Source organism: Astatotilapia calliptera, chromosome 12 (assembly GCF_900246225.1).
Source record: "Astatotilapia calliptera chromosome 12, fAstCal1.2, whole genome shotgun sequence".
Taxonomy (NCBI): Eukaryota; Metazoa; Chordata; class Actinopteri; order Cichliformes; family Cichlidae; genus Astatotilapia; species Astatotilapia calliptera.
The window spans coordinates 10,493,242-10,520,277 of NC_039313.1; the positions used below are offsets into that span (position 1 = coordinate 10,493,242).

The 27,036-nt window shown below is 39.0% G+C and overlaps 1 protein-coding gene across 2 annotated transcripts in view; it reads left to right on the forward strand.

The window, feature by feature from the left end:
- The first annotated feature begins 3,508 nt into the window (after positions 1-3,508).
- ikbkb (inhibitor of nuclear factor kappa B kinase subunit beta) overlaps positions 3,509-27,036 on the forward strand; it is a 37,997-nt gene continuing 14,469 nt past the window's right edge. Inside the window, exons 1-5 of one of the 2 annotated variants that reach the window (XM_026187511.1) lie at positions 3,509-3,726; positions 5,724-5,845; positions 10,369-10,463; positions 14,490-14,610; positions 16,608-16,677. In XM_026187511.1, coding sequence (XP_026043296.1) covers positions 5,741-5,845; positions 10,369-10,463; positions 14,490-14,610; positions 16,608-16,677 — 391 coding nt within the window. In that variant the 5' untranslated portion in view covers positions 3,509-3,726; positions 5,724-5,740. Of the gene's footprint in view, positions 3,727-5,723; positions 5,846-9,133; positions 9,220-10,368; positions 10,464-14,489; positions 14,611-16,607; positions 16,678-27,036 lie in introns of those variants that run through there. The other variant, XM_026187512.1, reaches the window with a different exon arrangement.

Genomic DNA, 27,036 nt, shown 5'->3' on the forward strand with positions numbered 1-27,036 from the left:
TGCAGCCGGGTGGGCGGGACCATTCCAAGTTAACAGGTTAACAAGTTTTATTCTAAGGTATTTGATGAGGAAATCTGCATTCGTCATTTCTTTCAACAGAAATACGCCCGTTTTATTGCATAAAATAGATCAATATAAACGACATGCTATTGTTTTCAAATGTATGCCTATTTATTATTTAAAGGAGAATCAAAATGCGTTTACATTTCAGGACAACACACATAAAATGTGTGTGTAACAGAAAGAGAGAGACATATGCACGTTATAAATGTTTTTAAACATTTTTAATAGATAGATGGCATATTTAAAGGATGTAAAGGATGTATGTTTACATATAGTGAATGCTATGCAAATGTGTTGCTACCGCGTTTTTATTATTATTATTATTATTATTATTATTATTTTATTATTTTATTTTAGTTGGAGTGCAACCAAACCGAACAAAAACTACTGAAGCTTTTAAGCAGACGTGTAAAGTGAAAAAAACAACAAAACACTAGTAAACAGCTCATTCTTCGCACAGTAGGTCGCCTCTGGGAGGCTGTGATGGGTTGTGGGTGGTACTGTATCACTGTGGCTAACCACCTGGCACCAGGAGCCCTTTGTTACAACCACAATCCCCTTTATTCAACCCATCCCTTCCTCAGGAAATCAATCATTTAGCCTGAAAAGTAGCTCCATGTCGTTTTAAGAACACTTAAGGTTTTTATTTTCTTGGAATAATCCATGTTTATTGTTTTTATTGGCTGTTAAATCTACATTAAATTGCTGAAAATACAACAATTTGGGGTGTAATGGCTTAGGGGGGAAGTTAGTTTGGCGTCTGTCCCACTTTGTCTTCATCTGTGTTGGATTACAATTAGCTCTCAAGTCTCATTAAGGAAAATTACAAACAAAGACACGCATTACAAGAACACAATCTACTACAGAGGAATAAGTTACATCAGGTCATGTTACAACACAAGACTCTTATCTCCTTGAAATTCTTATGAAACTGACCAATTAAGGCATTCTTCCTCTTTTGTGTTAAGTAATGAAAAAAAATACGTACCTTTTTTCTTATTTTGTTTGTCCTTATTTACATTGTGCCATAAATGGTAAGGTATTTGTAAATCATGCAGAGTAATTGTAGCATCTGCACAAACCACTGTTTTAAACATTTTAGTTTGCTGTCTTAATGTGTGGGTAGATGTTTTTATAATTCCTGGAGCTCGGATGCTGCAAATCCACAATCAGGGTATCGAGTGTCACATAAAATGAATACGAGAAGGTTTCTCGGACACAGTTCACAGTTACTGATTTTCCTTGGCAGCAAACCTGAGATAGAGTGAAAAAGACGACTGTGCAAAACTTAGACGTGTTTTAGTACAAGTTTTTTTTTAAAAAACGAAATAAAAACTGTAATATAGAAATATTCCAGCAGTTTTTTATTTTGTTTTTATGGCTGAAGCAAACAAAACATAACAAGGTAAACAGCTTTAACATAATCCGGTGGGCAAACATTTTGTGCATTCATGAGCTCTACCAGTGGGAACAAGATAGTTTACCTAATTTTGATCAGATTATTTGCTTTTTAAAATATTCTGAGGCACTCTGTGCTGATAGAAACCTTCAGTTACAAAATTTAACTTTTAACTAATGGTTACAAATGTTATTACATTAAAGAATACAAAATGTAACTTTGAACACATCAAAACTTACTTACTGTTAACTAGATATTAAATTTTTCACTTACCATGTTTTTTGTAAATATTAACCATGTACCTCAATTTTCTCTGACTTTCCAGTGTTTGTAGTTCAATAGACAAGGAATAATTTTAACAAGCTGAGGATACAGCTGTTTCTAAGCCAAGACAGACTTGCCTTAGAAGACTTCTATCTATCTTCTTGTATGGGACGCAGCTGTGTCCCTGAGGTAACTAGGTGTAAGTTTAAATTTAATTGTCTGATGTTAGTGTTATGTCTCACTGATGACAGAAGTCAGAGGAGAATGGACAGATTGCTTCAAGCTGAAAGGAAGGCAACTGTAACTCATATAACAACTTGTTATAGCCAAGCTATGCCGAAGAGCATCTCTGAACAGACAGCATGTCCATTCTGGAAGCAGATGGGCTACAGCAGCAGAAGTTTTCACATTACTCCATGTAAAAACAACAGGTGATTAAACAGAAAAAAACATCATTGGTATACTCTGGAAACTCTGAAGTGCATCTTCTCCAAATATAACACCCGTTATATCAACAATGATGTTGCAAAGTCAGAACATGTGAAACACTGAGATGAACACTTTAACAGACGTCAACAAGCTGATTTTAACTGATCTAAAAATATCCAACTTTGCAATAGTAGGCCTGCCCCAACTGGATCACCCCAAAAATAGTAAAACCTGTAGTCTTATTGATATTAGCTGTTTTTAAATTATCTATACATTCTGTTTTGTCCTGTGATTAAACCGGCCCTGCATTGCTATTAATTATTTTGTTGTAATTATTCTTAGTTCTTGTTTTGTCGCTTTATGTCTATAAAAGGCGCTTTATGTATAAATATTACTTTTTTTGTCATTTATTTGCCTCACAGAATCTGAGCATCTGATTTGATTAAAGATCTACAAGGGCACGATCCAGACAGAAAAGAAACCAATGAAACTAAAGAGGGGCAGCCAAGAAGGAGACTTTCAGTAGGTTAATATGAGCTGTCAGGTCATGATGCAGATGAGAGGGGTGAGTCAAGCAGTTTGGGAAGTTTGATTCTACAGTAATGGTGCTGCACCCTTAGCAGTGATATCATATATACATTCATGCAGTGGTTCAGTGTTTACTGCCTCATAACAAGAATGTCCTGTATTTGAAACCAGGTTGTTTTTCTTGTGTCAGCGTGGGTTTCTCCCGCACTCCAAAGACATGCACAGAGTTAAGTTAATTGGAGATTCTAAATTGAGCGCAGGTGTGAATGTGATAGCCCAGACAGATCCAGGTGTACTTATTTCTTGAATTATGACAGCTGGGATGGCATTGCCCACAAAAAAAAGATGGCCATTGTTTTTGAAAGCGTTTGATCCGCAAGATTATTTCTCAGAAAGATTAGCTAGGTCACATTCTTTCTCGATGACCCCGTGTTTCATTTTTCTAGTTAAAGAGAGACACTAAAGTGACCTTTATGTGTACGGCTGTTTGGATGCCACATTGCTTATGTAGAAAGACACAAATGACGCCAAATTATTAATGTACATGACATAATATGATTTAGGGGTTACGATAATTCTTCACTTAAACATTTAAACTAACTTTTAAACTAAAATAATCAATTTTTAAAAAATGTAATAAGGGTTTTTTGGATTAATGTAGTATTTGTTTCTAAATTAAGTGACTTTCTACAATTATGAGTTTACACTTATGAGTTTCTTAATTTAATTTTGGGGAATTAAAGAAAATTTCCGTTTAATGGTGATCAAACTCATAATGTGTGGTTGAAAAGTGCATAAACCTACCAGCAGGACATAATCCGAGGACTTTCCCTACAAGTGGGCGGGGCTGTTTCTTCGTCAGGTTAACAGGAAATATCAGTATCAGGAAGTTGAGTGTTTGGAGATTTGTTGTGTCGCCAAAATTTGCTGCAGTAGTTTTTATTAAAGTTTTACTGATTGAAATCTCGGATACACACAGTAAACCTGCCGTTCAAACACAAAAAAGGCGTGAAAACGCGTGAACGCTGCGTGTGGAGTCTAAGGTAGGACTCGGGAGTTGAAATGTTGACGCTTTTCTCCTTGAAAATAAAACACGAAGACTAGTTCCAGCTCATTTTATATGAACAGAGAAGTACAAAAGGAAAGTAAATTTTTGTGTGTCGGTGAATAATATTCTTATAATGAGTAAAAGGTCGGCGGTATATTTACTGTAAGTCAGTCTATGAAGCTTAAAACGAAACCCTTCAAGCATGTAGCGCCCCTGTAGTGTTTAATGGGCCTCTTAATAGTCTGCGACTATATGACAGTTAGTTTTCTTTATATACACGTAGCGGGCTTTTTTTTTAATAAGCTAGACTCGCCTATAGGAATGTTTGTATGTATGTTTTGTCTGTTTTATTGCAGCTGCTGTAAAACATAAACTCAGTGTTTATGTAGTTTCACAGTTTGGAGAGCTTTTATTTCATCCATCAGACCCCTGCAGTCACATTTATAACAATACTGACAATACAACAAGTTCCCAATGAGATTTTGTTTTTCATTTTTTATAATAGGTTAATTAGCTTATGGGAATTCATACAGCTTTTTGTTACTTTTTTGCTGTTTAGAAGCCACCAACACTGTTGTTTCTGTTTCTGTATACATATGTTATCACCTACAGGACAAACACAGCATTTCTTTTCTTACTGTCCCTGACCAATAGGCAAGTTACTCATTTTACCAAATTAATGTTTTACTCTTGGACATTTTACTCTTACTCTTTGGACATTCGCTGCTTTTTCTCTCATTTTTAGTCTAGTCCTTGTACCTGATCATTTTCAGGGGAATGTTTGGTTTGTTAAGCCACTTAACAGTGACCTATGAATCATTCAAAAAGGCACCTAACCCAAAAATGAGCCAGTGTTTTGTTTACATATAACATAGCAAAGAACTAGCTTAAAATAGTATATTCAGACGCTAAAGGTCTTTTGCAAAAACACATTTGTTCCCATTCCTTTAGATGAATTTACAAACAAAACAAAACAAAAACAAGGGCATAAATGATGGAGATAAAATGTTTATATAATGTTTTTGCATCAACTGAGTGATTCCCAAACACCTATCAGTCAAAAGGTTGGCATATTCTGGCATAGTGTGCAGTGCGTTTGAGGAAACTGGACAAGTGGAAGACAAAAGATGAAGTGGCACGACTAAAACTCGTGTTTTTAGAAATGGGTAATATTCCAGCAAAGACCTGACACAGAAGCTGCGAGATGCATTCTGACCTTCAGTTGATCCATCTACTGTTCACTGAACCCTCATCAGAAATGGTCTCAGTGGAAGCGTGGCTATTCTTAAGGAAGGGAAATGGGGAGAAAAGGCTGAGGTATGCCAACACAAGAACTGAACTGAAAGTCAGTGGCAACAGCTCCAATGGAGTGATGAACCAGATCTGAAAATTCTGGTTCCAGTCATCATATAGAGTGTCTACAGCCATCTATAAAGCACGGTGGAGAGTCAGTCATGGTTCTGGGCTGCATTTAATGGAATTATGAACACAGACAAGTACTGTCAGACTTTGATCCATCACACTGTACCATCTGGAAAGAATCTAATTGTCTATGGCTTCATTTTTTTCAGTACTCCCAAACACTGCTAATGCTGGAAAGGCAGATCTGGGTAGAAAAACACAAGATAGGAAGCCATCGGTCGAGATACTTTCAAGCTTGTCAGAATCGTACAAACTGTTATGTTATTTTGTATCTCTATATGTGTTTGCATGTTTCACTTAAACAATGCACCTATTATCAGTTTTAAAAGGTATAAAGGTATAAATATAAAAGGTTCCTGTACAAACCAGAAAACACTGTAGGTCTCAGAGCTGAGAAGCTTCAAACAAGGCTTTTTTTAGGCATTTGTTCGAGACGAAGCAGTTAATTATTTGCTTGAGTACTGGTTGCGTGCTCAGACAAATGCATACTCCCATGACATTTTTCAGGCCAAACGTAACACTTTAGCCTTAGTAATGGGTCATGACGGATCCACTATTTTGTTGTTTTAGGTGTAGGTGAGGAGGTCATGAATCGAGTCCCCCTGCAGCAGCCGCAGAGCTGTGGGCCCTGGGAGCTGAAGGAGCGGCTCGGCACCGGGGGCTTTGGAAATGTCACAAGATGGCAAAACAAGGTATTCACTCCACATACTTCTAGCATACTGTTACATCTTTGAGAATCTTATATCTTTAGGACATAATAGACAGGAAAGAGGATGTTTGAATAACAAACTATTACACTGACAAGATAATTATACATGTCCTGCTGAAGTTTCTGGGAAGCCATCGGCTCTTACCTCTGCTGATCAAATTTTAAAGTTAAGGTTTTGTTTAGAGGGAAATAGTCATTTTAAAATGGAATCAGAAATGAAAGTTCACTTGTGTGTTTCCCTCTTTGTGTTTAGTAAAGATTTAAGATGAGGAAAACTTCCTCAACCTGCTGAGGCAAAGCTTCCTTGTTCCTCCTACAGCGAAAGCTCATGTAAACAGTATAATGACCGTGGAGGTGGATTAGCTGTAGGGTACAAATTAAACTCATCTTTTAGCTAATGTCTGTTTGTATTTCACTAAGATCACACTCGTGGAATTGCGTGAAAGAATGTATAAACAACTCTCACTGGATTATTTTGATACTACAGAACTCTTGAGGATAAAAATATTAGGTCCCCTATGAAATTCAAAGCTTTTTACTTTTTAAAAGAGTAAGGGATTTTCTAAACTTGCTAGTTTTCTTTAGAAATCATAATTTATTTCTATTTGAACACAAGAACTATTATTTCATAAAAAAACTAATTTATTATGGTCATGATTACCACCCTGAAAAATGTTTTAGCAAGCCATAGCACAAACCAGCGTTGTGCACTGTGGTGCTTTAACTTTGTAATGTTCAATTTACACACAATATCAAAACGTCAGCACGGGTTTAAGCTGTCACTTTGGAAAGCATCCTGCCAAAAACAAATGTAATCAGTCATCATCATAAGAATTGGTGATGCTCACAAAGCAGGAGATAGATACACAAAGCTATCACAGCGTTCCCAAGTTTAAATAACTGGAGTTAGAAGTATTTTCCCAAAATTTAACGAGACCAAACAGTTCAGAACAAGCCTGACAGAGGTTGGAAGTATAAGGTTTCAACAATTCTGGAAAGAAACTGAGTGAGAGATGTCTCCAAAGACCCCAGAACAACTGTGAAGACACTCCTGAATGACTTCGCCAGCTCAGGAATTATCGTCTGGAAGAAGATAATCAGTAGAACACTGCACAGGAATTGACTGTGAGGCTGTAGACCGCGACAAACTCAATTTGTCATCTTCAAGCCAGACTGACATGTGCTAAGGACAACCTGGAGAAAGATTATGACTAATGGAAGCTCAGAAAGTGTTATTTATAAAATATGGGTCTGATGAAAAGAATGAAGGTCTTTGAACTGAACAAAAGAGCATTTGGGATTTCACCTTCATGGGTTTTGTTCACTCCAGGAAGCTCTTCTTTGTGCACTCAGCCCATGTGAAATAGTGTCTATTGTAATGATGTCACTCTTAAGTCACGGGATGAAACCATTTGAAAGTTACATCACTGAACAAGAGGGCACTCTGGGAACCTGACAACACCCGATTAGTGGCTCTTCCTTTTCCTATCTTTAAAATTGTACTTTAGCTGTGCTGTTGTATGACTCACATTTAATATCGTTGCATTTTTAAAGCTGGCTTTGAGCCAGGAAGTGATTTAATATAGTGTCTGCTCTGTGGTTTGCAAAGGTGTAATGATAGTTGTGTATTTTTCCATTGTTTTAGTCCAGTCCATCCATCTATTGTTTAACTGGTTATCCAACCAGGCTCACAGGCAGGCTAGCACCAGCTGACAGTGGGCATCCATACCTATGGCCAATTTGTGATTCTTTTACCCCATTTCCCCTTCAGTTTTTCATGTGACTACAATCCACAAAGGAGAGTTAAAATCATTTCTGTTGTGGTTTCATTATGAAAGATTTCAGCACTTCTCATTCATTAAATAAAGAGCTGTCCAATTCTCTGTTGGTGGCTGTAATTCAGGCTTTTATAATTGTTTTCCTGAAGCTGCACCTGTATTTTGCAAAATGTGTATTTAATAATATACACTCATTGGCCTCTTTATCAGTTGCACCTTGCTAGCTCTGGCTTGGACCCAATTTTGCCTTCAGAAATGTTTTATCTCTTCGCGGCATAGATTCAACAAGGTGCCGGAAACATTCCTCTTTTTAGTCTGTGTTGACATGATGGCATCATGCAGTTCCTGCAGATTTTTTTGGCTGCACATCCACGATCCACGTTCCATTCCGTCTCATCTGAAAGGTGATGTGGAGGCTGTGATGTGCTGCTTTTAGAGATGCTCTTCTGCATATCTTGTCTATGATGACTAGTTATTTCTGTAGGGCTCTAGAGTGTAACCAATATGGTCGCAAATGCGGCCAAATTTTTCAATGGTGCGACTAAAAAAAAATCTTAGGTCGCACCGGTGCGACCAACTGTTCGACTAACAAAAGAAAAAGAAATACTCCGCAACTCTGAAAGTCTCCGTGTGGTCAACAGCAGACACACATTATGCCTCTATTGTGGTCTAAACCAATCAAAAATAGTCAGGGGCGGGCCCTCTCTGATTGGTCGTGGTCCAGATATTCGTGTAGTCCATGTGTACGTTTGAAAGTGCAGGTTTAACATTGTCTACAATATTGCCAAAGAGTGCCAAAGCACTTTAAGCACAAGATTGTTAGTTAAACATTTACAAATCAGTATTGTCTGTATGGACAGCAATTCCCCCCCCCCCCCCTCCAAAAAAGTGCATATGTAAAACTGCTGTGTTAAGCAATGCGGTTGAAACACCAGTTAAACCGTGGCAAAAAGTTAGTCTAGAGCCCTGTTCTGTCTCCTCAACATCACATTAACTAAGAATTTTGACCAGAAAACTGCTGCTCACTGGATATTTGTTCTTGTTCTCTGGAAAGTGGGAAAATTCAAGTAGATCAGCACTTCCTGAAATACTCAGACTTTCCCATGACAAATAAGTCACGACAAAGTCACTTAAATCGCCTTTCTTTCTCATTCTGATGCTCCATTTGAACTTCAGAAGTTCACCTTGACCACGTCTACATGCCTAAATACATTAGGGTGCTGCCATGTAATTGGCTTACTGGATATTTGCATAAATAAGGTGCTGAACAGGAGTATCTAACAGAGGGGCCAGTGCGTGTGTCTTCCATAAACGTATTTGTATGATTTACTTCCATTGCTGTTTACAATAATCAGTGAAGCATTCAAAAAAAGAAGTTTAGCATTGTAATCACAGTGCTAATCATCGGTGCCACTGCAAATTGACCTTTAGGAGGGAGAATGATTGAGGACTCTCGTGGTACTGCCGTTGTGATGATTCAACTTCTTCTGCAGGAAAGGTTATGTCTTCCTGCATTGGCGACAATACTGTTGGCTAATAATAGCTCATATGGGAAGTGAAACGCCTTCATGAGAAACAGGTAGGAAGAAGTTGTTTCTCATCATTTTTAGGGAAGTGATTTAATATAGTGTCTGCTCTGTGGTTTGCAAAGTTGTAATGATAGTTGTGTATTTTTCCATTGTTTTAGTCCAGTCCATCCATCTATTGTTTAACTGGTTATCCAACCAGGCTCACAGGCAGGCTAGGCCCAGCTGACGGTGGGCATCCATACCTATGGCCAATTTGTGATTCTTTTACCCCATTTCCCCTCATTTTTTTTCTGTTTATCATAAAGTAGGAATGTCTGACCACTCTGTTTCTTGAATACAAAGTAGTCATGGTAAAATATATAATTAACATTGAAGATCGCACAAAGGATCGTTACGCTCATTTCCACTAGAGCAGCTTTGCATGATTCACACTTCAGATGAAGCTTTTTTCTGTCTTTTATTTGTATGTCCACTTTAACTCTGTAATGCCATGTGTATTATATTTGATACATGAGTTTTTGAGGCTCCTACATCATTATTGTGATTTTTATTTTTTAAATCTAATCCCAACAGCATCATATTATTATATCAATTGCAAGAAAAGCTGGATGGAGTAAATAATACAAGTGGATATAAATTATATGAATTAAAACTCATGTATCCAACTTGATATTAAATGTATTTTTTAAATTTGTTAGGTTCAATAAACACTCTAGTTGGACTTTAGTTTCAGGTTTAATGGTTCAGACTTTGTAGGTTTAATGTATTATCCTGATGTATTTATAATTTATTTTGCTTTTGTTACTCTTTTCTCTTTCCTTCTTTTCTGTCCTAACCGCCCTTTCTTTTTTTTCTTTTCCTTAAGCTTTTTGTCCCCGACATATGAACTCTGAACATTTCAGGAGAATCAGGTTGAGACATTGTCTGCAGTTGCTGTCTCTGACTTGCAGCACAAAGCAGGAAACTATCTGAGTCAGCCTCATTGCTATTATGGGAAATACTGTCTTTTGGCAAGGTTACTGCCAGGTTAGCGAATGTTGAGGCACTGCAGAGATTGTTTAACATCTCAAATGAATTGAGAACCTCTATTGGATATTGTGTAGACAAATAAAAGGCTAAAGTTCATGTGTGAAAACAGCTTTTCAGTGTAATGTCCTCTGAAATGATGGAAGTCTGACTTTGTGTCTGTCTGTTTTCAGGACACAGAGGAGCAGATTGCTATAAAGCAATGTCGGCAAGAGCTGAGTGACAGAAACAAGGAGAGATGGTGTCTGGAGATCCAGATCATGAAAAGGTCAGAAGCTGCATTTGAGATTATGTTGAGTGATTATCAGTATTATAACTCCATCCAAGTCCTATACAGAAACTATAACTCATTTAAAATGTGGTCAGTCACCTGTTCCCTTGCAACTACAGTTTTTTTTCCCCACCATTGCTTTTGGAAGTCCCAGTCTGACTTGCACTTGTGTGCAGAATGAGCAGCAAACTGTCAAGGAAGCTTCAAGAAAAAGTCTCTTTTTCCACAGTGATGCATCTCAGTTTGTGACACATCAGTTTTTAAGAAATTGGTGATTTTCCCGTGCAAACTGAAACAGTTTGCTGCGTTGGTTTAAGGCCGTTTTTGGCATGTTAGCCTGGTTCAGTCTGACATGTTGCCGTGACTCACTTTGGTACATTCCATGACAAACTGGGTGCTTATGAGTTTGACATTTGACTTTTATGTACCCATCTGTTTAACAAGTTTCTCAAAATATAAAAACCAATTTTGTGCCCTGAAATAGTAAAAATCACACATTAGATAATTAGAACAGCATGAAAGTGAGTTATTTTGGTGACTTTGGTTATTTCTGACGTCCTAGGTGCCACCTCCTCATTTTGCTCTGCTTTGGCAGTCATTCTCTTTCCACACCAGAAGCCATTCTGTTAATGGCTTCGGTTTTGGTGTCAGGTCCCTGGATGCCAGTTTATGCAGGGTTTGATTATGTTTTGAGATGTGAAGTGCATGTGCTTTTTGTCATTTGGTAGTGCAAACACACGCATAAAACCTCCCCCCCTTGTCTTACTTTAACAAGCGTGTTGTTTTCAGACAGACTCGGTCACAACCGCAACCCTTCCGTGCTCCCACGCTCAACTTGGGGAAAAAAACACTGGGTAGGGGACATGGCAACCTACCATTATATTATTACAGCTACTTAACACAGATTTGCACACGAACATCTACTGAAAGACACATCACTTTGTTTTTGAGTTATAATGTGTTTATACATCTGGTATTCTGTTGCTTTTGCAAATGCAGAATGTCTTTTTAAAACCAAGGAAAAAAAACATTTCCAAAATCTCATGCAGGCTTCATCCCACTCTTTCTCGCATTGTGTATTTTTTTTTCTAAACGTTTTCTCAAATTCAACAGTTTCCAGTTCATATGTTATAATAATAATAATAATAATAGCTTTATTTGTATAGCTTTAAAAATAACCCCCAAAAACTGTGCCTTACAGTTTGGATAAAACTATACATTAAACATAAGTTCACTTGCCCCAGCTGACAGACACACAATCAAACGTACGTTCTTACATTCAGTCATACACACTCTACAGCCAGAAGTAAGGGATTAAAGATTACAGAAAAGCTAAGCTATAAAATGAGTCTTCAGCAGCTGTTTAAAACAAACTGCTGATTCAGGCTGACGCAGGCTGTTACAAAGTTTTGGTACGACAACTTCAAAAGTGTGGACCCCTCTAGCTTAGAAGAATGAAGAGGTTGTCTGCTGGAATAAATTCTCATGATGTCTGCTATCTGTGCAGGAGCTTGGCCATGTGGATTTATGTTATTAATACAATTTTAAAATTATTTCTAATTTCAGCTGGAAGCCATTGAAGACAAGTAAGAGTAGAGGTGATGTGACCACTGGCTTGTTTTTGTTAGCAGCCTAACAAAAGTGAAGAGTCAGTGACAGTAAATGAGTTGGGAGAACATTAAAGCATGTACTTTTTTGTGATGTTTCTTAGTTTAAAGAAACAAGACTGGATGAGCTTGGAGATGCTGGTTAAAAATAATACCAAGATTCTTAGATGCTTATTCGATATTGCTGGTGAGGAGGCTAGTATAATGACTGACCACATAAGAGAAGCTGAACACAAGAACCTCGGCTTTGTCACAGCTGAAGACACTCAGTCTTTAGTGACAGTAAAGCTGAGGTAGGAGAGGCTGCTGAGATTGTTAGCCTTGACAGAAAAGTATAGCTGTGTGTCATCAGCATAGCAATGATAGGAGATGCCTTTGAAGATGTTAAATAGATGGCCTAATGGTAACATAAATTAAAAGCAGAAATGATCCAAGGATTGAAGCTTGAAGGACTTCATATGAATCCTTGTATTCCCAGAAGCAGAAAACATCCTATATTAAAGAAATATAACTATACAGCTGAATGTATTTCGTTTTGTTTGATTATTTATTGCTTTAACTGAACACTTGCATACGTGTGAGGACTCATAATAACAGTCATTTATTATTTCAGTGATTGCTATCAGTCTTCTGCTATTCGAGTTCCTACAACACGGATTACATGCAGTACATCATTTTCTTGGTCAGTCTGATATCAGTTGGAGTCTGTTATCTTTACACTCTCCTTTGCTTTTTATATGTAATGAATACTTGAGTCAGAGGCAATCTGAAACACATTGTTTCAGTGACACATTATGAAACCACAAAGCTTCAGAAATGGCAAAGGAGGAAATTGAATCAGATCAAAAAGTAAGACTTTTAATGATCCAGAGATTGTGTGATATAAACAGTTTTGTTATTTTTAATGCAAGCCAAGTTTTAAACATTTTTCTAATAAAGTTTAAATGAAGAACAGCACAACATATGGTAGCGTAGAGTAACTCTGATGCCAGGCGTCTTCACTGCAATTCATACAAAAAACATAGAAAAGAATCAAAGAGTAAATAGTACAGTATCTATCTCAGTCAGTTATATGAAATTACAAAAGCATTGTTTGCATATATGAAATTTAGAGTACTCATGTATCAGCAATTGCATCATGTTTTGTGTTATATATTAAGTGATATAAGAGTTGTGGTGTGTTCTACTTCCAAGGTCCAACTGGGTCTGAGTGAGGTACATTTTGTCATCATAGGTTAAACACAGCACTTCATGCAGAAGTTTGTGAGACTTGTCCACACAGATGCTGAACTACAGTTTACAAGGATCCAAGCGCACTTGTTGTCCTCACAGAACTGTGTCTACAATCAAAAGCAATCATAATCCCAGCCTGTGGAGAATATTTTTGTGTCTAATGTGGAAAAAGGTGGAGGCGAATGTTTTCTATGTAAGACAGGATATGGTAAAAGAGCAGTTCCCAGGCAAAAAAAATGCAGAAACAACAAATTGTATTTTTTTTAGATATCACAATGCGTAACTTCCTTAGAAATAGCTGCCAAGAACCTGGAAATTAATCAGTGCAGTCAGTTGAAACATTGGAGCGTAATTCAAGATTAATCTCTGTGTATTTGCTTGGTTCTTACTGGATATTATTGGTGCAGTGACGCAAGACAGGGAGTTTATTCATGAAGTTAACTGCATGCTTGAATAGGCTGGGCTGAAATGGCTGCCAATGGCTGTCCAAGTCTGATGGGGAAAAATGTTAGGCTTTGGAAGTGGATGCAAGATAAAGACTAATATGTACCCAGGTGTTTTTGCGTTGTGCAGGGGGAAAAACTGAAAGCAGAAATGAGAGTTTCGTATGAGGAAAGGGAAGGATGTTCCGGAGCTCTCAAATGCAGAATTGAAGCCATTTACTCAGACACTGAACCCGACTTTAACGCACTTAACCAAAACCAAACCACTAGATTTATGTCACCAAACATGGAAAAAGAAATGAAAAACTGCAAATCCATTAATTCAACTGGAAGCAAAATGGAAATAGCACTTAGTACAGAGTTAAATCTTTCAATGTTTGCTGAAACTTTTTTCACAAGTGTTTTTGAGATTGTTGATTAAATAGTGATTAAAAGTTTAGCATTTTATTATAGCTTAATTCTAATATCCCCTTTTACCAGTGACAGTTTCTAAAGAGATAGCATTAATAATGAGCAGAATTGAGTTTACCTTATTGGTGCCACCCTCCACAGCACTCCCAATTTCTCATGAAACCCCCTTGGGAAGATCAGTTGCCCTTCTCTGATTTGTCATTTTCTTTTGTCATCAGATCGGTTTCAGGAACATTTTAGCAAAAGATGATTTCTTGTGGTTAAAATGATAATGAATTATATTGCTATAATACATTGTACAGTTCTTCTAATTAGTTTTTCTCACTTAGGTTGGATCATGTCAATGTGGTTGCTGCCCGAGAAGTTCCTCAAGGAATGCAGAAACTGGTGGCCACCAATGATCTGCCGTTGCTGGCCATGGAGTACTGTCAGGGTGGAGATCTGAGAAAGGTAAAAGCCGGTTATGTTTGCGTGTGTATATGCATATACAGTCATGTGTAAAAGGAAGTACAGCCACTTTCAGGCCTAAGGTTTTACACGTCAGGATATAATCTGAGTCATCTGGTCCTTAGTGGGTCTTAAAGTTCAGATGAACAACAACACATCTCACACAGTACTGTGCAAAAGCCTGAACCACCAGTGTTATGTACAGACATACACTGAAATGCAGTAAAAAAGGTAAAAAAAAAATAGTTTTTACAACTCTAACAAGCCTGAAAGTCAATATTTGGTATGACTACATTTATGCTTCAACATACGTGTTTATGCAATACCTGCTAGTAATAAGTGCATGCATTTTGATTGACAAAGTTTTCTATGTGTAGACATAACACAGGCTGACATTGAATGGATTATAGGTCACTGTTAAGATGTCAGGTACAAGTGCTAGATTGATGAGGCATCAAAAAGTTACCAGTGTCCATAGTGAAACTGTGAAAGACTACGAAAGCCAAGAGGACAAGTCTGATTCCTTGGAAGCAAAATTTCAAGGAACGAGGGTTGGCTCAAGACTATTGCACATTACTGAATTACATCCTGTCATTTATTAGTAGAAATGTCGAAGTTGTATGTGTAAAGAGAATGTAGCAAGAGTGGTGATCATTTTAGCTGGTTTTGCTACTGTGGAACCCGAGCACTTGCAGTCACTAAGTTTACAAGGAAGCCCTCTGTATACCAGATAATTCAACAATCAAATGGGAAGCCAACTTTCTGACAGAAATGATCCAAAGCCTAGCAGCAAATCTAAAACAGAGTGGCTATAAAAGAAAAGAATCAAGGTTTGCAAATGGCCCAGTCAAAGTCCAGATCTCAACCTGATTGAAGTGGTGCAACTTTCAGAGAGCAGAGAGCAAATGTTTGAAAACCTCAATGTACTAAAGCAAAATCTTTAAGGAAAGCAGGGCAGATTTCCTCCACAACAATCTAAGAGACCAATAAAGTCATACAGAAAACAGTGATTTCAGTCATGGGGTGTACTTAGTTTTCCACACACTGGTTCTTCAGTTTAGTGTTTGTTAAATAAATGAAGACTTAGTATATGTTATGTGTTGTTCATCTCAGGTTGTATTTACATATTTTCTTTAGATAAAACCTTGGAACTCAAATGGGTTGTACTTTCTGTTTCATATTACTTGATTTGATGTGGTTTAGGTCACTGGATTTGAGCCCGTAAACCTACATTTTAATAAAATTAAATAACTGTGAATGGTTATCTTAGGTTGGTAATATTTTTTCTCATTCTTAACATGAGGAAATATATGCTTGTCTTTTGAAATCTTTTGAGTCACATGTATGTATCAAGTTTAGAAATAATGCTAGTAGCACAAATTTAAAATGGCAAATGTAACAATTACTGTACATGTATGTTTTTGGGTTTTTTTTTTCTGTTTTAAGTCTGATTTATTTGGACCAACAGTTACTCAGCTGTTTGCTCTTCATTCTGTGGGATAAATCTGGTGCAGTTTTTAATTTGAAAACAACTGAGTGTTCACCCCGAGGCCAGCAGAAGAGGAAAATGCCAACCATTGCAAACCGCAGTGTCATAAAAATTTCAAAGCATCCCAGATGGTCGAAAAAACTAAGCAGATGGAGCGCAAAACTGCACCATCCTTTTTTGTCAGGCTTGACACAAGTTACCAGCAGCAAAGTGCTGTAAAATGATTTGTTTAAAAGAAAGAAAGAAATCTGCTTTTACTACCAAAATTGTGATTTGTACGTTTGCAAAAGGGCCTGAGAGCCTTTTGAAAAAGATTGGTGCTTATATGTCTGATCTCTTATAAAGATAATGTACTTAATGGACGGAAAGTAGTTTTTATAGAACGATAAAGAAGAAAACATTCATAAAAAGGACAGAGTAATGAATTCTTGCCTGTGTAAACTTGCGTTGCATTCTGCTCCCTGGTTCTTGTCACTGAGGTGTCGAGTGTCTGTTTTTGTGCTCTCTGCAGTATCTGAACATTTTGGAAAACTGCTGTGGAATGAGGGAGGGGTCCATTTTGATTCTGTTACGGGATATTTGTAAGTATTTGGTTTCACCGCCATCTCCATCATGACTACGCTAACCTTTTAAATTGTCAGTGTGAAAGACTGATAGATTAGCTGGGAGTGTGATCTGTTCTCTGTAGTAGGGAGGAAATGGTGCTGGTGAGTATCGTGATGTCATCACTGACTATAAACCGCCATCCTCTTAGTCACCGTGGCCCGAGATCATACTCATAGCAGGGCTTACGTCAACAATCAGACCCCCATGCTCTTTGGTTTAAACATTATACATGAATACTAACATCAACATGCACTCTGTGTTTGTCTCTGTATAAACGACTTTGAGCTAAGAAACAAATAATATGGATTAAAGATATCTCGAGTGCATATTTCACTCAAACACGTGCGCATAAGTGGACACAGACATGCAGAAACTCCTTTTCCTGTGACCACTTTGTGGACATTTCCTGATAATGAGTGATCCACTTTAAACTGTTTCATGAGCGAAAGCAGTGGCCCAGTCATGTGTATCCACACCCACAAAGTCGCACTCACTCACACGCGCTAACATTTAGATGCCCCAAACTTATGTTCCGCTTCAGTCACCTCTTTTTGTTGACACACCCGCAGGTTAATCACCCAATTAAAAGTGATATTAGAGTTTCAGCTGCGCTGCCTGTTACGCTTTAATCTTTTACAGTTGATGTTTAAGACTTGATCAGGTGTTTCAAGACTAACTAATTAAATTGTTTATTAAACTATTTTATTGGTTTATTAAAAATAATGTTTTTATTGATCTTTGGTGGTTTAACTTCTCACTTTGCTGTAGTAAAGTATGAGTGTGTCCCAGTGTGGGTCACAGATTTCAGATCAAATCCACAGCATGTTCCACACATGCACTGCAGCCGTGAAGGTTATGACATTAGCAGATATTATTGTCTGGCATTTTCTGAAGTTTATATATGAAACCCAGACTCTATATAATAGAGACAGCCGAGCCACCATTATGCCACCCATTGGTTTCAAGGCTACAGATTTTTAAGCTTAGCATTTTAGGTGGCTGCCATGTGGTTTTTGGTGCCAGATATGACTTTGTTTGGTAGAAAAACAAGGTTTTTTAGAGAGCTAAATAAATTGTACATCTAAAATTCACAGCTGCACATGCCTTCTTTTGGTGCCAAATTAGAGGTTAATTAATTATTAGAATTTGACTAACCAAATCTTCTTGGACGGGCTATACACCTGAGAATACAATTTTATCCATCCATCCATCCATCGTCATCCGCTTTGTCCGGGGTCGGGTCGCGGTGGCAGCAGCCTAAGCAAAGAGGCCCAGACCTCCCTCTCCCCAGCCACCTCCTCCAGCTTGTCCGGGGGAATACCAAGGCGTTCCCAGGCCAGCCGAGAGATATAATCTCTCCAGCGTGTCCTGGGTCTGCCCCGGGGCCTCCTCCCGGTGGGACATGCCTGGAACACCTTACCCAGGAGGCGCCCAGGGGGCATCCTTGTCAGATGCCCGAACCACCTCAGCTGGCTCCTTTCAATGTGGAGCAGCAGCTGCTCTACTCTGAGCCCCTCCCGGATGGCCGACCTTCTCACCCTATCTCTAAGGGAGAGGCCAGCCACCCTTCGGAGGAAGCTCATTTCTGCCGCTTGTATCCGCGATCTCGTTCTTTCGGTCACTACCCACAGCTCGTGGCCATAGGTGAGGGTAGGGACGTAGATCGACCGGTAAATTGAGAGCTTCGCTTTTACACTCAGCTCCCTCTTCACCACGACAGACCGGTGCAACGTCCGCATTACTGCAGCTGCAGCCCCAATCCGTCTGTCGATCTCCGGCTCCCTTCTCCCATCACTCGCAAACAAGACCCCGAGATACTTGAACTCCTCCACTTGGGGCAGGAACTCAACCCGGAGTGGGCACTCCACCCTTTTCCGGCTGAGAACCATGGCCTCAGATTTGGAGGTGCTGATCCTCATTCCCGCTGCTTCACACTCTGCTGCGAACCGTTCCAGTGCGAGCTGGAGGCCTTCACCCGATGAAGCCAACAGAACCACATCATCTGCAAAAATCAGAGATGAGATTCTGAGGCCACCAAAGCGAAAGCCCTCCGCCACTTGGCTGCGCCTAGAAATCCTGTCCATAAAAATTATGAACAGAACCGGAGACAAAGGGCAGCCCTGGCGAAGCCCATCACCCACCAGGAACGAGTCCGACTTATTGCCGGCAATGCGAACCAAGCTCTTGCAACGGTTGTATAGGGATCGAATGGCCCGTAGCAATGGGCCAGACACCCCATATTCCCGCAACACCTCCCACAGGACACCCCGAGGGACACGGTCGAATGCCTTCTCCAAGTCCACAAAACACATGTAGACTGGTTGGGCAAACTCCCATGCACCCTCAAGGAGTGCGAGGAAGGACGCTAGCATCAACTAGCTAGCCGGTCGTCACGGCAAAGCTACAAGAGCGTCTCTCAGCATGGGCCCGAAAAAAGTTCTGTCAGCCGAGGAAGGAGACGATATTAAGAAGTCGCTGGAGTTTATGACAGAGGAGATTTCTACTGTCAAACTGCAGCAGAAAGCCATCCTGGACCTGGTCGAGGAAGTTAAGGCTCTCCGCATCCAGAACGCCGAGAAGGATCGGCGGCTGGCGTACCTGGAGAACAGAGTGGCGGATTTGGAGCAGTACACCCAGATGAACGATGTTATCATCACGGGGCTTCGCATCAAACCCCGGTCATACGCCCGGGCGGTCGCCACTGACAATGTAGGAGGGCCAGGAGAGGAAGATGTCAACTCCACGGAGCATCAAGTGGTTACCTTTCTACGGTCCAAAGGTGTGGAAGTGGATTATAACAACATTGAGGCTTGCCACCCTCTACCCCGAAAAAAAGACAGTGACAAACCAGCCATCATTGTGAGATTTGCAAACAGAAAACAGAAAACAGCACTGTTAAAACAAGGAAAGAAACTGAAAGGATCCGATGTCTTCATGAACGAACATCTGATAAAAAGAAATGCGGACATTGCCAGGAAAGCACGTTACTTGAAGAAACAGGGAAAAATTCAAAATACATGGACCACCAACTGCAAAGTATTCATTAAACTCAATGGAACACCGGAACAAGCCAAAGTGTTGGTCATCAGAAATATGGAAGAGCTGGACAAATACTGAGGTCAACTTACTCTGGAGGTATGAATACACATGTGACGTGACACACAACACAACACATGGCACAGTCCAAAAGAACTTCATCTGCATCCGGCAACAATATCAACATAAGTCATTGGAATTCTCTTTATGATAATCTGGAACTGAGAACATTTCGATACACAGACCATAATGTTCTAGACTTAGAAAAGGATATAGACCCGGAAAATAATTTCTTCTACAACATCAGCTGTAACTGCTGCTACTTCACTGATGAACAGTTTAAGCACACCATCAACACGGAAAATAAATTATCAATAATCCATTTTAATAGCAGAAGTCTGTATGCCAACTTCAACAATATAAAGGAATATCTAAATGAGTTGACAAATCCATTTGGAATTATTGCCATTTCTGAAACATGGATCAATGCGGAGAAAGGAATGGACTTTGGACTGGAGGGATATGAAGTGAATTTTGTAAATAGAAGGAACAAGAGTGGAGGGGGAGTAGCTGTGTATGTGGATAAAAACCTAAACTACAAGGTGGTAGAAAGTATGACAACTGTAATTGATAATTTACTAGAATGTATAACAATTGAAATTTATAAGGAAAAAGAAAAAAATGTAATAATTAGCTGTATATATAGAACACCTGGCTCTAGTATTCAAGTATTTAATGACTTCATAGAGGAAATATTCTCTAAAACAAATCAAAAAGTTATGTTTATCTGTGGTGATTTTAATATTGACCTGTTGAATCCAAAAAAGCATAAAATGACCGACGAATTCCTAAACACTATGTACAGTTTGAGTTTACATCCTAAAATAACCAGGCCTAGCAGAATTACACCACATTGTGCCACCTTACTTGACAATATTTTCACTAACAATATGGAAAACAACATTGTGAGCGGAATATTAATTAATGACATCAGTGATCACCTACCAGTTTTTGCAGTTTATGACACTAATTATAAGAAAAATCAGCATGAAGAACAACTGAGATACAGACGTGTAAGGACTAGAGATGGCACGATACCACTTTTTTATGTCCGATACCGATACCGATATCATAAATTTGGATATCTGCTGATACTGATATGAATCCGATATAGTGTTTTTTAATCAACAAAACTGTTTTTTTAAATATCTTGCTGCATTTTGTATAAGTTCATACTCAAGTTTAAAACAACAACTACACTAAAGCTATTCTGTTATACCTGTATGCAAAAAAAAATATTTCATAGTTCAGCAATACTGATCAATCTAATAAACTTAAACCTACACCATCCTCCCTATTCTGGTATTTTAAAGAGTACTTAGCATAAATATTAAGCAACCTAACTAATAGGGTTCCAACTCCCAGCAACAACAAAAATAAATAAATAAAAAATAGGGAACCACCCCTCACGCTCCACCTCATGATGCTTAATCGCTGTAATCAACCTTAATTTGATGCAGTGTGAAAAAAAATGCACAGAAATCAATTATTTTTCAAGAAATATTAAATAGATTCAACATCTTTCTTCAACAGAATTGCAGACTGCACAGATGGTACCTTCCCAAAGGAAAAAGTACTATAGCTTACTAGGGTATATATATTAGACTTAATAGTTACTATATACAATAATGGACTTCTATTCATTTTGCATCAAATTAAAACTTTGGGTGTCAGATAATTATTTATTAAAAGCTAGACATTTTAAATGAGAATAAGACAGAAAAGTATGTCTTTGTGCCCCCTTTTCCCTGTTAATGCCCTATCGGCCCCCCTGGCTAAACTTTGCTAGATCCGCCCCTGCACAGTTACCAGCCGTCAGCTACGTAGAAAAAGATCCTCGAGTAGAAAGTAAGATTAAATACATTCTAACAACAGCTGATCAAGCTTAAACGTGCTGCTGTTGTTCAGCTGCTGGTTTCCTCTTTCTGGTGCAAAGTGGGCCAAAAGCAAACTAGAGACACGGACTCGTGACAGAAAAGCCAATCAGCTGATCGTTAAGCAGTTTCATGATTGAAGTAGCAGCAAGAAGAGGCAGTCGTTTGTTAAGCTTAACGCAGGAATGCTTTACAAACATTCAGAGATGGACTTACACACTTGCTTTACTTCTCTCGGGATAACTTTGTCGGAGATGAAATGCCGGGTTGCTAGCGAAGCTCCAAATGCTATCCAGACCACCGACAGGTCCTGCATGCCACAGCCGCTCTATCACGTGATGCATACTGCTCCGACGTGCTAACGTTCTGAGGTGAGTTACGGCGTGTTGCAAGTTTTGTGAGGTGCTTTCGTGATATTTAATGGATCGGATTACATTTTTTATTTTTCTCCGATATCCGATCCAGTAATTTAGGTCAGTATCGGACCGATACCGATACGTAATATCGGATCGGTCCATCTCTAGTAAGGACAGAAGAAACTATGACTGCATTTAAGAACGATCTATTAAATCAGGACTGGGACAATGTGTACAAAGAAGCTGATATTGATATTGCATATGGCATATTTTTAAGAATATTCATGGAGTTGTACGATAAAAACTGTCCAACAATAAAATACAACAGAAAGCACAAATATTCAGATAGACCATGGCTCACTAAGGGTTTACAAAATGCATGTAAAAAGAAAAATACACTCTATAGGGAATACCTAAAACAAAGAACAAAAGATCCTGAAAATAAATATAAAAAATACAAAAATAAGTTGACCAATATTATACGTGTATGTAGAAAGGAGTATTATAGTAAAATATTGAACAACAATAAACATAATATGACAGGAATATGGGATGTTTTAAACGGTATCATTAAAAATAATTCTGGACAACAAAGTTATCCTCAATACTTTATCGATAATGGCAATATTATGGAAAACACTGCTGATAAGGTCAACAGCTTTAATCATTATTTTGTAAATATTGGACCAAAACTGGCAGAACAAATTCCTGAGTCACTGCCATCAGTAGAATGTAGTGAAAACCTGATTGATAGGAACCCTAACTCAATGTTCCTCACATCAGTGGAGGAAAAAGAAATAATTGACATTGTACACATGTGTAAATATAAAACATCTACTGATTGTAATGATATTGACATGAAAATCGTCAAGAAGGTCATTGAAGGAATTGTAGGACCTCTAACATATATTTGCAACTTATCATTTCAGACGGGAAAAGTGCCAAACAAAATGAAAATAGCTAAAGTTGTGCCGCTGTATAAAACTGGGGATAGACGCCACTTCACAAATTACAGGCCTGTTTCTTTACTACCACAATTCTCCAAAATCCTAGAAAACCTGTTTAATAAACGATTAGACAAATTCTTAGATAAATATAAATTACTCTCTGACAGTCAATATGGATTCAGATCAAAAAGATCAACATCTCTGGCATTAATCGAATCAATTGAGGAGATTACGAATGCTATAGATCAGAAACCGTATGCAGCTGGAGTATTTCTGGATCTCAAGAAAGCATTCGACACAATCAATCATGACATATTAATTAATAAACTGGAACGGTATGGGATTAGGGGGGTTGTACTGCAATGGGTGAAAAATTATTTAAGTGACCGGAAACAATTTGTGAAGCTGGGTGTCCATTCCTCATCATGCTTGGACATTGCTTGTGGTGTTCCACAAGGCTCTGTACTGGGTCCAAAATTATTTATTATTTATATAAATGATATTTGTAAGGCATCTGATATATTAAAATTAGTATTATTTGCAGATGACACAAATATTTTTTGTTCTGGGGGGAATCTAAAGGAGCTGCTGGATACAATTACTTCAGAAATGTGCAAAATTAAAAAATGGTTTAACAGGAACAAACTATCGCTAAATCTAAGTAAAACTAAAATTATCTTATTTGGGAATTCCCTTAGAAATGCACAAGTGCAGATTCATGTAGATGGTGTGGAAATTGAAAGAGTACTTGAACATAAGTTTCTTGGTGTGATTATAGATGATAAATTAAACTGGAAGTCTCATATAAATCATATACATAACAAAATTTCAAGAAGTGTCTCAATCTTGAGTAAAGTAAAACACATTCTGGACCACAAATCACTCCACATTCTCTATTGTTCCCTGATTGCACCGTATTTGAATTACTGTGCAGAGGTTTGGGGCAATACTTACAAATGTTCGCTATCATCAATCTTTATATTACAAAAAAGGGCCATAAGGATAATCCATAAAACTGGTTACAGAGATCATACAAATCCACTATTCTTAAAATCAAAAATTCTAAAATTCACAGATCTGGTTCATTTTCTCACAGCCCAAATTATATATAAAGCAATAAATAACCTGCTTCCTGACAATATTCTAAAAATGTTTTCTAAAAGGGAACGGGGATACAATTTGAGGGGGGAATTAAATTTAAAACATCCTCGTATCCGTACAACATTAAAGTTTTTGCATCTCTGTGTGTGGAGTGAAGCTGTGGAACAGACTAAGTAAAGATATGAAGCAATGTCCAAGCATGGCGCAGTTTAAAAAGCGGTTTAAGGATATGGTTTTTACAGGGTACAGGGAAAAGGTAGAGATTTGATAGGGTGTTCTTGTCTAATATTTTCATGTGTGTGCGCATGCACGGGTTTGTTGGTGTATATATATATATATATATATATATATATATATATAATTGTAGGTTGTGTATCCTTCAGGTGTTAATGGGGTTATTGAAAATGTGTATATGTGCGTATGTGTGTATATACGTATGTATGGATAGATAGAAACATATGTGTATTTTTTTTTTTTTTTAAATTACACATAACATATAATGTAATTGCAAGGAGGTATTTCTGTAGTCTATTGATACTAGATAGTGGAAAAGGGGTGGGATTAAATAAGCTTATGCTTCTTCCTGCTCCTTTTTGAACATGGACGTTATTTGGAGTTGTGGTTGCTCGTTTTCCTTTTGTTTGCTTTGTTCATTTGTCTCTTTTAATTCAATTTTTTTTTATACTTTTTCAACATGTTCAAAATAAAGATTCAATCAATCAATCAATCAATCAAGTATCCTGGAGAGGATAAAGAGCTGGTCCAGTGTTCCGCGACCAGGACGAAAACCGCATTGTTCCTCCTGTATCCGAGGTTCGACTAACGGACGAACTCTCCTTTCCAGCACCCTGGCATAGACTTTCCCAGGGAGGCTGAGGAGTAGGGCTGGGTATCGTCACTGATTTCTAGAATCGATTCAATTCCGATTCACAAGGTCCCGAATCGATTTGATCCACGATTCGATTTAATTCGATTCGATTTAAATCTGGGAAATTTTGACAGTCAGAGATATAATTCAGATCAGGACATTTACATATTTTTGTATCTATAAAAAGGAAGCTGACACTCTCAAGACTTTATCCAAGGTGTGAGCATCACAGCAGATGCCTTTGTGTCAAAGTAGCTGAAGATAAAACACAGAAAAACATGTAGGTGATTTTCCTGGCCTGGGATTTTATAAAAATATTCTGCAGTACATCAAAAACGAAAGAAAACCATTAATTAATCAACATTACCTCTGACGTTACAGCGGTTTTATTAGAGACATGGCTAAGCATTTTGCATTTTGAATAATTTTAAAAAGTTTCAATTTGTTCAGTATTGAACAGCAGAAATGAGGTTTTCTTTTCGGAAGAATGTAAAAGGGGAAAAAACAGCGGCCGACAGCGCTGTAAGCAACAGTAGACTTGTGTAACAAGCAAGCGAATAATGAAGAAAGCGAAACTGTTCGAGAGAGGGGGGGGGGAGAGAGGGGGAGGGAGAGAGGGAGAGAGAGAGAGCTGCGCATCGCAATGGAAGCAAAACAGTAAAAGAGTGAATTCATGACGATGTTTATGTGAAGCGTTTGGATCTTCTTTTGCTGCTGATTCGGTCAATATTGTTTGGAGAGAGATCAAAATAACAGCTTTAGAATCAGCGCATAAAGGGCGTGAACACAAAGCGCGGACCCGGATCAGCGAGCTGTCGGCTTTCAGCCCCGACTGTGAGAAAGGCGACATCTAACTGATTCTGATCCGCGGGTCGCGCTGTGTGTTTAAGTCTATGTGCAGAATCCCTGTACCTGCTCTCATTTACTGTTTGGTGGTTCTTGAAATTTTGTGAGATGTCACCAGAGATTCTGGCATTTCGGACAAAATAAATTTATATTAAAAAATTGATTCAGGATTTTAATGAATCGATTTTACGTTATCCAAGCCAGAATCGATTTTAATCGATGAATCGATTATAAAAACCCACCCCTACTGAGGAGTGTGATCCCCCTGTAGTTGGAACACACCCTCCGGTCCCCTTTCTTAAAGATGGGGACCACCACCCCGGTCTGCCAGTCCACAGGTACTGCCCCTGATCTCCACGCAACATTGCAGTGGCGTGTCAACCAGGACAGCCCTACAACGTCCAGAGCCTTCAGGAACTCAGGGCGGACCTCATCAACACCAGGGGCTCTGCCACCAAGGAGTTGTTTAACTGCCTCAGTGACCTCGCCCCCGGAAATTGGCGGGTCATTCCCCTCATCCCCAGACTCTGCTTCCTCCTCGGAAGACGTGTCAGTGGGATTAAGGAGGTCCTTGAAGTATTCCTTCCACCGCCTGACAATTTTCTCAGTCGACGTCAGCAGCGCTCCGCCAGCACTATACACAGTGCAGGTAGAGCACCGCTTTCCCCTCCTGAGACGTCTGACGGTTTGCCAGAATCTCTTCAAGGCAGTCCGAAAGTCTTTTTCCATGGCCTCTCCGAACTCCTCCCACACCCGAGTTTTTGCTTCAGCCACTGCCCGAGCCGCATTCCGCTTGGCCTGTCGATACCTGTCGGCTGCCTCCGGAGTCCCACAGGCTAACCAAGCCCGATAGGACTCCTCCTTCAGCCTGGTGGCTCCCTTCACCTCTGGTGTCCACCATTTGGTTCGGGGATTACCACCACGGCAGGCACCCACCACCTTGCGGCCGCAGCTCAATGCAGCAGCTTCGGCAATGGAGACGCTGAACATGGTCCATTCGGACTCAATGTCCCCGGTCTCCCTCGGAATGCTGTTGAAGCTCTGCCGGAGGTGTGCGTTGAAGATCTCGCGGACTGGGGCCTCTGCTAGACGTTCCCAGCACACCCTCACTACGCGTTTAGGTGCACCAGGTCTGTCCAGCGTCCTCCCCCGCCAACTGATCCAACTCACCACCAGGTGGTGATCAGTTGACAGCTCAGCCCCTCTCTTTACCCGAGTGTCCAGAACATATGGTCGCAGGTCTGCT